The sequence below is a fragment of the Anneissia japonica genome, unplaced genomic scaffold, assembly GCF_011630105.1.
Source record: "Anneissia japonica isolate Jap-2015-1 unplaced genomic scaffold, ASM1163010v1 scaffold287704_len1198815_cov201, whole genome shotgun sequence".
NCBI classification, from domain to species: Eukaryota; Metazoa; Echinodermata; class Crinoidea; order Comatulida; family Comatulidae; genus Anneissia; species Anneissia japonica.
In genome coordinates, this window is record NW_022731578.1 from 627258 (window position 1) to 641667 (window position 14410).

The 14410-nt window shown below is 34.6% G+C and overlaps 1 protein-coding gene across 1 annotated transcript in view; it reads right to left on the minus strand.

Annotated features, from left to right (window-relative positions):
- The window catches only part of LOC117115444, a gene marked incomplete at its 5' end in the record, with an annotated part of 16417 nt that extends 2032 nt beyond the window's left edge, over positions 1-14385 (minus strand). The window contains 16 exon segments of the mRNA XM_033259243.1: positions 48-225; positions 917-1095; positions 1409-1582; positions 1977-2114; positions 2449-2818; positions 3035-3192; positions 4158-4296; positions 4494-4652; positions 4876-5076; positions 5238-5381; positions 5637-5753; positions 6287-6493; positions 7079-7423; positions 7765-7803; positions 12295-12461; positions 14261-14385. Coding sequence (XP_033115134.1) covers positions 48-225; positions 917-1095; positions 1409-1582; positions 1977-2114; positions 2449-2818; positions 3035-3192; positions 4158-4296; positions 4494-4652; positions 4876-5076; positions 5238-5381; positions 5637-5753; positions 6287-6493; positions 7079-7423; positions 7765-7803; positions 12295-12461; positions 14261-14385 — 2840 coding nt within the window.
- Positions 14386-14410: the final 25 nt, after the last annotated feature.

Below are 14410 nucleotides of genomic sequence, written 5' to 3' on the forward strand. Positions count from 1 at the left end.
AAACTTAATCAACATTAAGTTTAGGCCAACATCTATTTTATGTCTACCTTTCATCTGCACATACAAAAGCCTAGCAAAGGCTAAGCTCATGCCTCCTGGTGGAGGCCAAGGCACTGAGTCAAACATGATGGGGATAATGGGCTTCTTCAGCAGGTCTGCTAGGCTCACTTCCCGATTACATGATTCAGAAACGATGTACTTTGGTGTAATGCAGCATAACACTACCTGCAGTAGATAATCAACACAAATCTTGTTAAATTTCATTTTCTTAAACACTTGGATTCATTACTGAATTAAATTCTCATCAGTTAGTAATACCACCACTGCCAACTGATGATGCTGATAACCATAGAGAGGGAAGTAAATATACTGTAGGAAGATTATTGAAAGTTTATTTAAATATAATTTTTAGATGGAGCTTAAAAACATCTACAGGAAGACGACAGTGAACAAAATATTACAAGATTAAAATTGCACCAGATCAGATGTTTAATAGTACTGTAATAGTAACTTTTTTTTTAGTTAACAGAAAAATGCATTTAAATAGTAATCTGTTGTACTGTTGTGCATTAACAAGTTGCATTCTATGAATCAACTAGGGCACAAAGAATTTAATTTATTGTTCATTATCTAAGAAAAAGAAATAGTTTAAATTGGAATTATAAAGTTACACCTACATCTTCAGGGGCAGATCCAGAGATGTCCGAAAGGGGGCCAAAGTGGGGCCGATCAAGAAAACATCACCCTAGGATGCTTTTTATATAAGCCTGAAAATAACCTCTAAGGCATTTTAGGTGATCAAATTTTCTTTTTCCTTCTTCTTCTTCTTCTTTTTTTAACTTTCCAAAAGGGAGCCCCTGAACTTTACCCTGTTTTTAATATCTAGAAAATAATAATTGTTTTATTATTCTGTCACCTTTGCACTCCTCATGCCTTCATCAATCTTAGCATACAAACTGTCACCACCTCCCATCTGACCAATGTCCATCCAGCAGTTGAAGCCTGCCCTCTCTATCCTGTCTCGTAGCTGCTTTACAGAATCCTGAATTCCCCAGTTGTAGCTGATGAAAACTGATGGTGGGGGTGCACTTGATCCTAAGATGACAATGAGTACAATGAAAAAAATTTATGACTTATCAACATGCTATGAACTCATTTATACTAGGTAAAGAGAGATTAAGGGACATTGTCTTGCCAATTAAGACATAGACAATGAGACGAGTATCAAGACAGGCGGCAGAGTTCTGAAGAAGTTGAAGATGCCTTTAATTACCAAAGACAAACCAATTATTCTTAAGATAATCAATACATAACAATAATTTTTGTACTGATAAGTGTTGAGGGATTACTTTTACACTCTACCACAGTGTGACCAAAAATGAAAATTTAAACATTCCCATCACCAAACCTTGAGCCTTGTGGATGACTTCTATAACATCGTCTCTGTGCATTTGTTCCAAGTACGAGAGCATCATGTCCACTGACAAGCCGGTGTTTCCACTGCTGTAGATCCAATCTAAGATCAACTCCTGGGCTGGGTTCACCTCATCTGCAAAGCATTCTACTTTGGCTCGCTTGTAGCCTACAATACAAAAAATATTTTACTTTTGGTTACATAATCTGAAGATAGTGAGTTGGTAAAGGATAACACATTTGGTGAAATGTATGATGATATAAGATAAACAGTGTTACTGATAATGATTGGATTCATTCAGTAGGTTAAAGCTGAATGTCTGTAAATCCTACAGGAAACAACAAAGAGTAAAGCAAGCCACTTTATACGACTTACTAATACCAGATTTGGTAATATCTGGCTTTTCTTAAGTAACATCTATTGTTCGGTCAATAGGAAGGTCTAATAAATTGTGTCAGGTGATTGAGATGAAATGAATGTACAAGAAATTATTCATCATACAACATAAAATAAAAATAACGAAAGACAGTATAAGACAAAATTAAAGCTATGTAGTTTTTACCAAGCTTAATGGCGAGTGCTTGCCAGTCACTTCCAGAGGGTCCAGCATTCAGCAGTTTAGCGGCTGCCTTGATCCAGTCAGGTAGCTTCTCCTCCTTGTCCTTCTCGTTTGTTATTGGTGCCCTGGCAGGTATAGACACTTAAAATGCAAAATTAATAAAACTGATACATTAACAAGAACATGCTTGTATAGGTTCTGTATCTCTGATTACCAAACTTATTTTTTAAAATGGTTGAAAATGTCAGTTTTCTACATGTTCTCCACATGTTATTAATTTTTCTATATGTAATTGGCCTAACTTGTCCACCCTGTTATTTACTTGCATAACCCTCATTCGTATTTAGATTACCCACGTGACATTTATTTTTTGATGGTATGAACCAGAGAAACTGTTTACAATATTTACTCAAAAGAATATTTTTCAACTTGTATTAGTCCAGTGGAACGAATTGCTGAAAAAAATAAAACTTACAAGGAGATGGATGCTCAGCAGGAAACCACTTCTTGTACTTGGTTGTCTTGATACGTCGGTGGTCACATATCACGATGTTCATTGCCAGGCATTCATCAAGACTCAGAAAGTGCCTGCAGGAGTCTTCCTTACATCCTGGCTTGCCGTGTGACTCGCATGTCTTGTTGCAAGGACAGGCGATGGAGAAGGCAAAGTTGATTCGCTTCATCCAGAGTTGTCGCAAGTCGCAGAGGGTGAACTCTAGGAAGTGGCGCACCTTGGAGCAAGCTACTTGCCGTCGCTCCTGGGTCTTCAGAGCTACTGCTGTGGATTCTGCAGCATCGGTGGTGTCATCACTGTCATCAAAGATCTCAACTTCTGCTACAATTACCTACATAGACAAATTTTAATACTATTTCACAACTCATTCTTGTGACGAGACTTTAATCATAATAATAAAATTCAGACTCTTTACGATTTTTGTAAGTGTCAGGGACATGGATTCTTTCCTTAATATTAAGTGGGAATATACATATCGTTTGTCAGGACGAAAAAAAAAAAGAATAAAAATAATTTTAAGAAAATGTAGAAGGAAGGCTGTGTTTACCTTTATACAGGCATATCTGAAGGGCGCCATCTGGAGGATGACATCGTGCTCATCATCAACATAGAAGCGTGCTTGCCTGAAGTAGAGCTTTGGTTCACGACCACCTTGCTCTTGTGACCAGCGTACAGCACGTGTCAGAATGCGCTGGAAAAGTCCATCTAAAATTCAGCAAAAAAAAAACGCAATTATAAATCGTAACATTCTTGAAAAAGCAGGATGTTATGTATTTGCCACGAAAAGTACAAAGTTATATGCAAGCATACTAGGTTCTTTTACAACTTTATTGAACCCTGAAACTCAACAAATTAACACAGTGTTTAGTATAACAATGTGCTCGCCATGTAACCCGAGCAGCAAGAGCACAACGAATGTGACACAGCACGTCTGCCGATACGATACTCTGTAGTGCAGTACACTGCACTCTCCCTCAACTAACTTTGAACTACAAATTCAAACGGTCTGGGGCCTTAACTATTCGGGAGGAACTCCACAATGGGGGTTTCTCAGTTGGGTAGAACTATTTGACCTTTTTCAACCGGTTCACACACTCCGGGGTTTTCGACCACCCTTGGGGTTTCGGAGAGTGTGGAACTTTGCGTTGGCAAAGGCTCAGGGTGTGTTACCACAGGTGGATCCTGCTGCTTTTCATGAACTTCTCTTGGGGTATACCCACCGTGTACATCAGGGACAGGAACATTAGCCAACAGATGGTCAGCATGACAATAGCGTATTGATCCCCCAACACGCACCAAATATGAGACCCAACCTCTTAATTACATATCCCTTTACGTACTTAATTAATTATTAATTATTGTTTTTAACTCCAACATGTTGACCCACGTCAAATTCTCTCAAGTGCTCTACCTTACTGGCAGTGACCACTTGTTTCTTATGGCTCGAAGCCTTAGGGTTTAATAAGGTAAACCTTATTCTGGGAACATGCCTAAACAACATATTATAAGGTGATTGGCCTGTCACAGTTTGAGGTGACATAAAAAGAAAATACAGGAAGATAGCAGAAATGTACTTTATAGAAAATGTAGTACTTATGGTAGCACACTAATATAGTTCTGAAGTGCCTCTTAAAAAGTCTATGCCACTTATAACATGGTAATTGATGTACCTGGTAAGAAGCCTCCGAAGGTGATGTAGAACACGATGTCCTTCTTTGAGGGCACATAGACATCATTGGGGTGCACCGCATCCTTGAGCCGTGAAGGGACGAAGTAGCTCTTCTCCCACTTGTCACTTGGCTTCAGTGTCTGTGAAGGAAACATTGAAAAGGACCAAATAGATTAAAGAAAAACAATCCCCTTGGGCATCGGAATTTGGTACAAAGTTACAACAGACCTATGCATGAAAGGTTGTCTACAAAATTTAACTTAAATTTTACATTTTACATTGCTCCATGAACATCATCAAATCATTACATCATCTTCTCACAGCTTCAAGATTATACCTTTGGCTTGATTCTCTCACAGAGCAGATCAAACTTGCTCATGAGTCCGATGAGGGCAGGTTTCTGAGCAATGATGGTGCACCACATGTGGTTAATTAGGGAATCCTCCAAGATACCCTCTTTGTCAAGCCGCCGCCATGCTTCAGCAAACTTCTCCCACTGAAATGATAAAATCATTTTATGGAAATATCTCAAATATGGAACAGAATTCTCAGCTTTGTTAATTACTTTTTATCTTGGAATTACATTTGTACTTCTGTGTGGTTGCTTAATTAAGTATGTTGCATATTAAGTTTGTTGCTTTGATAATTATGATTCTAGTAACCAGAAAATGAGTAGCTTAAAGCATACCACAAGCAAGATACTGCACTAATTTCCTCACCTGGCCATCAATATCCTTTGTTGTAATGACTCTCTTGAAGACATCAATCAACCACTGGGGTTGCAGGATGATTGTATTACGTAGTGACTCATCAACGGCTCCAGTCTGCCCATAGTAGATGATAACGCCGAGGTCATGGTAGAAATGCAACATGGAGTCCAAGTCTTCCTGTATGCTGAACTGTGAGCAAATGTCTTTACCCTGAACACAATGAGAATCAAAGCAAGAAAGTTATTTTCAAATAAACAAAAGCTGCCACCTGCCAACACCACCTAGCAGCTGCGCAGGTCAAATTTGAATAAAAGTTATGACTTAAGCACCTTCTTACTACAATCCTCTGACTACTATTAATTATGACGTACCTGATCTAAGGATATGAAGTTAATCCCTCTCTCTACCATCTCTGCTACTTTCTGCTCAAACTGCAGCCAGGATACGGGCATGTGTTCTCCCATGTAACGCTCCTTGCTGGCAACTCTCACTATGTGGTTCCTCAATAACTTCACCTATAGAATAATTGTAACACAATCATTGACAATAGTAATACTAAATTTACTTAGATCCATGAATCAAAATTTCAAATATATTGAGGACGGATATTGATCAAGTAGGAGAAAGATGCAAAGGCACCCTCTGAAGTGTAGATATTTTAAAGGAGAATTTTTAATCACAAAATTTGATTTGTTGCTAATGAGATACCCGGACAATTGTACTGTAGTAGGAAGTTCTACTCCTCATTATCTTAATAAAAGTTGACCAACCTGCTCATCCTCTTCATCATCAATGTTGTTCTCAACTGCATAGAATTTACCAACAAAATGACCTTTGTACACCTTGTCTTGGAAACTTTCAGCGATGACACTGAATTTCTCCTCAACCTGTTTGATTATAAATTAAAATTGTTTCTATAAAGTTATTTCTTTATTGATATTAGAACAGATTGCTTGTATATTACCATAGTATAGAAAGGGAAAGCTCAGTAGTGCTTTTGGTGAGCATTAACGAACGATATCCCCATACACAGATATGGGAGGATGCCGGCTGCTGTACCCAATACTACACCACACAGACACACAGTTTGTTTATCTGTTTTCCACATGCTACAATACTTCCGTAGAGGGTGCTATAACTTTACTTCTTTTCACCATACTGTTGCAACAGGCGCACTTCCACAAGACTAGAGCACAGTGCGCATACATCCATGGTGTAACTTGGGGGAGTGAAGTATTTGCAAAATGGACTAGGCTCTCTTCCTTTTCTATACTCTTTTGATATCATCAATACTGTTGAAATACTAATGTCTGTAAAATTGCCTCAGGTAGAAGATTGATATACCACTTGAAGAAGAATCTAATCACTACAAATTATAAACATTTTATAATAAATTACAGAATTGAAGAAATCTACATACGATCTTCCACTGAATCGCCTTGTCATCACTGAGGCTACCACGATGGGTCCCCACCAAGAACACTGAGGGTGACAGGGATGTGGTGTTATCCATCTCATCGTTGCCATCTGCTGTGCTGGGCCTTGCTTCTGCCGTGTGTGCATGGATCGAGCAGGCCCAGAAATTGATGAAGTCTAGATTTGACAATTCACTCTTCATCCATTCCACCTGTAAAAGGTACACATTGCATATATAGTGTTATATCGAAAGGTCCACTGTTTAATCTCAGATAAGATAGTATAATACATACTCCAAGTATCGAAATGCACGCCATCGTGTCGGGATTAATATTTCAACATTAATTTTGTCATCACCAGGAATGAAAAATTATCCATATTTGCATACATATGTAGGCTACCCTCATTGTTTAATTCATGTTTTTCTATTGTAATGTTTATTTGTGTGTAGTGCTTCCGAATAAATTCAAATCAAATCAGTTTAACAATGAGCTTAAAGCTTCAAAGGAGCTTTCTTTGTTTTTGTAGGTAGCTTTGATCAGTAGGGTAAGAATGCTTTGATCTTAGTTTATTCATAGCTATGTCACCTACTAGAGGTAATATCTTGATTGGTTAAACACTTTTGGTACTTGTACATATAAGCTTGCAAATATGGATAATTAATGTCGAAATATTGAATCCTGACATGATGGCGTGCATTTCAATACTTGGGAGTATATATTACACTATCTTATAATGTTATATCATCATCAATTTGGAGAGCAGCTTAGCTCAGTAGGCTAATGAGTGTACGCACATTACTATGGCCCTCTCCACGGCGGATTTGTACAATGGCTTGGCTGTTCAGGTCATGTGTCAAGTTGAAGACGATGATGTAGATAGCTCTTGGTGTTAGAAACACTTGGTGAGTTGTATAGTACACGCTTTGGCCAGCAAAATCCCAGATACTCATAAATATCTCTTGGTCAGTGGTAGTTGTTTCAATCACCTCCTCCCCATCCTCAAGCTTCTTGATCATCTCGCTGACCATTGTCAGGACTCGGTCAACAAGTTCCTGGCCGACAGCTTCTTTCACCTGCTCGGTAATGTCTTTCATAAATAGTTTGGTCTTCTTTTCATTGCCTGAAACTGATTCCTCTTTCTGAAAATTAAAATACAATTGGTGGTTCATATTTCTAAACCATCTTCATTCAATCAACCAGGATTCCTCCCGGTGGCCCCAGGCAGTCCCCAGACGATGGGAGGGGACATGACGTTTTCAGGTCATCAATATTAATGAAAATACTACGGGTATAATAATGTTACACAGGAAAATATTTTGAATTCATTTATTAACAAAGTTTTTTTCAAAAATAAGTTTTATTTATCAAAAAAAAATTAATATTCATACTTTTGAAATTACTTTTAAATTAAGTTTTATTAATACAACTTTAAAACATTTAAAACATAATTTTTAAATATATCAACAAATTTCTACCCTACCTTGTCAGATGTTACTTCTTTTTTCTCGTCTTCTTCATTCTAAATAAACATACAAATGTAAACAATTCATTCAAGTCATGCCTTTCTTTTAACCACTCCATCTATACCACAAAGTTGACCCCATGACCCTTGGATTGGAAATCAAGACATTTTTTATACCTTGTTTAGCAAACCCGCTGTCTGCCAATAATGATGGTTTCAAATAAAAATAACATTTTATTTTTTTCCAATAAGCGCACCCGCCACCACGAAAAAATGGAAATTTCAGAAAACAATAAATGTTTTTCCTTATAATTATTATTATTGTTACACCTGCTGCTGCCTTGAATTTGAAATCTCCAAAAATAAGAAATGTATATTAATTCCTAATTATATTAATTTAACCGTAAACTTGTATTTATAGTGCAATATGTATTTTGTCTTCTCTTTGTACAGTATGTAATTATGCAACTGGGACAAAATTTTGTATGTATCATGTTATACAACAATAAAGTTATCTTGTATCTTTTATCTTGGCAAGCATTTAACCATCCCATTACTACACTGTTTACATTCACTAATAACATTTTATTTTTATTTCCCCCTCTGCCTCGATGTTTTTGGCAAAACTACTTGCTAAGAAAACAAGATTAAATTTTTACTTTTTTTTCCACTCTCGTCTATGAACTTTAAAACCAATGAAGAATTATGATACACTAAGCCTACTGTATATTGCACTACTACACATGTGTTTCCAAATACATGTACTGTTAAATAATTTGTTGCCAATATAATCATAACATGACCAAATCAAAATAATACCTTAAGACCACATAACACTAATACACTCATGTCTCATACAAGTACTTTTAAATACAAATAACTTATTGTTTCCAATATAATTTGAAGCCATGGATCAAATGTCTTTATAATAACAACACAAAAAAAATCAATATTGGCTTGTTATTTACAGTGTAGCTCAGACCTCCCACCAAGGACATTCAATTTCACTTCAGTCTCTCTGGAAATTACATGAAGAAGAATAAATAAAAATATGAATAATAATAATTAAATATAATTATATCAGAATATGTAAAATATAATTTAATAAATAAATTACATCAAACATAAATTTATATTTTCTCTTTGTATTTCATTTGTTATTTTTAACTTGTCAAAAGTTACTGTAAGTATATATTTTGGCATGTTAGTTATTCAAATAAAAGTATTTTATTCTTTAATATTTTTTGGTTTGATTACATTCACTGGTATAAAGCTGATGAAGCTGCTGAAACCTATAAATAAACTCTTTCCTCCCTAGTGCAATAAACCTATAGAATAAATAAAAGTACAGTAGAACCCCTATTAAGGGGACACCGTCGGGACCAAAGAAAGTGTCCCCTTAATAAGGGTGACCCCTAATAGGGGTACTCCTAATCAGGGACACTAATCAACAATGTGAAATTGTCCCCTTAATAGTGATTTTTGTATAATGATGACATAGATTCTTTATAACTTTATTTTAATTGACCTAAGAATGAGTTACAGTTTAACAATAATTTATAACAATAATTTGCAATGCAAAAAATAATTCATTTAAGATATGAAATTAACAGATAAGTAATTAAAGCTACAAAATTTGTGTATCTTTCCGATATTGTTTCTTCATAGGAGTGCAATGTTAATGACCAACATTGGATGCACAAGATAGAATACTATTGATAGATGTTACAAACTTAGAAATCAGGGTGCAGGCTTTCTGGATAGATTAGAATCCTATACCAAAATACACAAAACAAGAAATCTCCATGGTTAATGTCAAAATTGACACGATTTTATTTATATGAAGTAACACATGCACTAGGTAGCCAATGCCCATTCTGAGAATGGAAAAAATTCTGGATATGTTAAGCTTATTGCTCAAAAGGTGTCAAAATATAAATTTTTAAAAATATTTTGTGACTACTGTATTTTGAGGCCAAACATTTCACTCCAACACGTTCTTACAAAATGGCACACATGTTATTCCACTATACTTTTTTTTTTTTTATAAGAACACATTTTATAGAAACATTGAAACTGAAATTGCCAAAAAATTATGAAAAAAGTAAAGAACAAATTGAGGTTGAAGTAAAATGTCAAATGAGGTTTTATAAAAAAAAGGGGAAAAAAACACCCCCAAAAAACCAACACACCTTATCTTTACCTCAGGCGAGACTGTTTTTATTCCTTGTTTCGCATACTTATTTTTTTTTATAGATTATGGCGGGTGTGGGGGGGGGGGGAATAAAAATGAAAATAAAATTTTGTTTTCTGATTTAGCAAAAACATAAGAACACTGAGCCTGGGCAGAATTTTACTAGTTCTTATAAAAAAAATGTACCACAAACATTAGGGAAGCATTTATTCATTCTTTAACTCCAATTAATATCAAATATATTTCACTCTACCACAATTTCCCCACACAAAGGGCATATATTTAATATCTCTTCCACTTATAGGGTTGACAGGGAACACATTTGAGCTCCCTTCTTTCCAACTCATGACACCACATTTTACTGTAATTGTATACTACAGTATTGTAGATCAACCATAAAACCTCAAGCCATCTTTACAAAAAGCTAATTTTCTCTTTTCATTTGCACTAGCTCTTGTACTGTGCATCAGTGATCTATTAATAGTGGATGTACAGTTTATTGACAATGGTCTGCAAAGTAAAAAGGACACAATCTCTAAATTATAATGTCAATGCCGTTGCTATGGACACATATCCAATTAATATCTAGATTTCATAAGCTACGATCCTGTTTAAAAGACAACGCACTATTCATCTACATTGAAGCAGGAAGAAGTAAAGGATGCTCTACAATGAACTAAATTTTACGCATGTTCAGATATAATCCAAATTAGAACCTAGTGCTCTCAATGTTCGATCTTTTCTTTAGGTTTGGTTTTTAGAGTGTATTGATTATGTGTCAACTAACTCATGTCCACAGTAGGTTGCTGTCAAAAAAAATCCTTAATAAATTATAATAAATTAAAGAGCAGTCAATAAAAAGCAGCCAAAGAGGAATATGATATAAAAACTCTATTTGAATTTCATTATTAATCCATTCTAAAACACTTTGTATAAAACATTTAATCACAATGTATCATCATCGTTTTGGCAGACCATACTGAGAATTTTCCCTTTAAATAAAGAATACATTAAAACATGTAGTGATTTAATGCAGTTAAAAAAATGATGATACTATTATTATGTACATCAAAATAATGTAGCTTAATGAATGTTTGTGTATACAGTGGTTTATATTGAATAAAAAAAATCTTACATTTACTATATCATTTTTTAAATTTCCCTCTAAATAGAGATATTTAGAGACCACGTTTAGTGCTGGTCCTTAAGTAGAGGGATCCTAATTAGAAACCAAAGCAGCTAAAGACAACTAAAACCCCAGTCCCAAAAGTGGTCTTTAATTCGTGTTAACCCTTTCACTGCTGTAGGTATATGCACCCCCTGTGCTGGGACTTTTTTTAACGAAAAAAGTTAATTTTTAAAATAATTCAAAAAAAATACTAAAAGAGGTTATTTCGAAATTCTTTTTGTGTGTTGGGGCGAGCAATAGGTTGGCCTACGCGAGGAACATTGATATTTGGTAGTTTGCATAATTAGGTAGTCATGTGACCTCAAAGTCGCCATTTTGAATTTCTGTTTTTTCTCAAATTTTGATAAAAAACCCAATTTTTCCCAATGAAATTTTTATGGAATGTTTTTTTTTTAACTTTATAATGATGCAGACACACAAGGTGAATAAAACAAAAAAAAAAAAGAGTTAGTTTGATCGTTTTATTCCAAAACCGCAAATAATCAAAGTTTTTCTTCAAAATTGTGAAAATATAAAATTTTGCAGAAAATCACTGTTAGATGTACTTTTTGCCATACNNNNTGCCACCTTGACCCTGTGCAGGGCCTCCCAAGTTGAGAGAATCATCGTTTTCGTCCTTAGAATCACTGTCGTCACTATCCTAGTCGACTGGGGGAAAAGAAATGCAAGAATCATCCAATTCAAAGTTATCTTCACTATCCATATCTGCAAAGATCTGGTCCATAGCTTCGTCGACATTGTACCGTCTGTTTTGAGGCCGTGCACCCGCCATTTTGCGCCTAACCACTCGAAAACACTTTTTTCCGATAAAAGGTTAATTATAGTTCATAGAAAAAAACTATAGAGGGCGCAGAACCTCTTCCTGATTTTTAACAATATTTTTTCTACATACCCGGCTGTACCGGGTACGCGCAATTCAACAATATGTGTTTATACCCGGCATTACCGGGTACACGCAGTGAAAGGGTTAATATACATTATCACTTCAAAAATTTTACAAAATCAAACTTTTTTGACATTATTACATGGTTCATAATGACATCATCGAGAGCAAATATCATTCACAAAATCGACTATTCCTAAAACGGATGTTCATAAAAAAGACTTTTTTCTGTATGTCCTATAATGCAGCCAGGGTCTATGAGTAAAGAGATGACACATTTACCTGATTGTCAGTGGGGTGTTTGGTGGTTTGTTGCTTCACTACTCCAGTACTAGTTGATGCATCATTGGTTGCATCATTTTTCTTGTGCTGCCGTTTGCTCCATAGTTCTTGGACGATATTGTGAGCAATAGCTCTTGCAAATTCATCCTCTAGACCAGTCGAGCCATCTATTATACAAGACCACACATAAAAAAGATGCAATAAAAAAAATGATACAAAGAAAATATCACACTTATAAAAGATGATACAAATAAAGGATGATATAAATAAAAGATGATATCAATAAACAATGGTACTGTACAAATAAAAAAAAAACGATACTTATAAATAATGATACAGATAAATGATGGAAACAATTTTTTTCTAGTACTGTATAATTTAATGTTTTCTGTAAATGCTTGTTTTTGATTGTATGGCCAACAACAACAAATTATTGTGTTGGCCTTCTTTTGCAAAACTCCAAAAAATAGGTAGGTCGGTAGGAAAAGTTTTTCTTTTTTTTAAAATCAATAATGTGTTTATGCCTAAACAGTACAAAATACAAAAAAAGACCATTTTAAAAACTATATTCAAGAGCAAAACGGTTGCATAACACTGTTGCATTGCCAACCATCCAGCAAAGATAGGTCTATTCTTGCCTTTTCTCATTAAAAAAATATTTTTTGTTGTAAAAAAAATACCTAAAATGCCGAACCTCAATTTTGTACATTTGGGGTCGGTCGGGCATGGCCGACACAATAACTTTTTTTATTTGGCCTAATGCAATAATTTTTGACTTGTTATGCCTTTTTGTAATGTGAATAAATAAGTAAATTTAAAAAAAAAACAATTATTCTTTATTAACATCACAAAAATAAGTAAAAAATGAGATCAAGTAGCAATAATTTTTTAATACATTTAAATAATCATGAAATTTAATAAAAAAATAATAAACAATATTAATTTAAAATGAAATAGTCTGTGAGCCTAGGAAACATACAAGCAACAGAGCTGCGTTTCTTGGTTGCTTAGCAATACTCATTAATAATGCAACCTAACCTTCAGCAAACTTCATATTAATCAAGTGAGCCAAGTCACACTTTCTGTTTAAATAGATTTTATTACCAAAAACTCTCAAGTAATATTAATTATACAATGAGCTAAAGTATAAAATTAATTATATGAAATTAATAAGCTACATGGAAGAGAATTATAGATCTATTAAATGTTAATTACGTAGAAATTGTCAACAGAGGAAAAGTAGTTTTTCATATGTAAAATTAATGAATTGTCCGTTCACAGTGGACATTGTCCCCTTTTGAGCAATCCAATCAACTTCTCATATATGTTATGTAAACTTGTCTGTTACTGTGTATCCAAGTATTATCATAATTAAAATACTTATGCTGCTCTTATACTATTAGCTTAATGCTGTACTATACAAATACAGATACAGATAAAATTTATTGTCATATGTACATGCAAACATAAAATGAAATAGTATACAAGATAAAAAACAAAAAAAAAACAAGACAAAACAAAAAAAACAAGTCTACTGATAAAAAACATAATACGGTGCAGTAATCATACAGTACATAATGTAAACATACAATGAAATAGTATACAAGATTAAAAAAAACAGTCTACAGATATCATACAGTATATAATGCAATGACAGTTTAACAAACATCATATGTAAATACAGACCTATTCACTATCTGTCTGGGAATTGTACTAGAAATTGTCAAGTCAAGCTATTTGTTGTTTGCCTTCTTAGTAAATACACTGAAGTTTATTATCATGAAAATGTAAACAAACACCATATTGCATTATTTATACATTTATCAAATTCCATTTTCGGATCCGTGGGGATCTTCTGATCCTACGGATTCGTGGGGATCTCCTGATCCCCCGTTCCCACAACCACCCCATGGTTATGGGCCTGTTCATAGATTCAGTACTAACGACTATAAATAGATTGACTAACCTCTGGTTTCATTTTCATCTTTTGCAATCACTGTATAGACCTTCCATGGTTTAGAATCTCCAGTATTGATTATACACCAATCTGCGGTGTCTATACCATCCGTACTCACTTCCTTTGCATCATATCTGTAAGTAGAATACATTAAATACA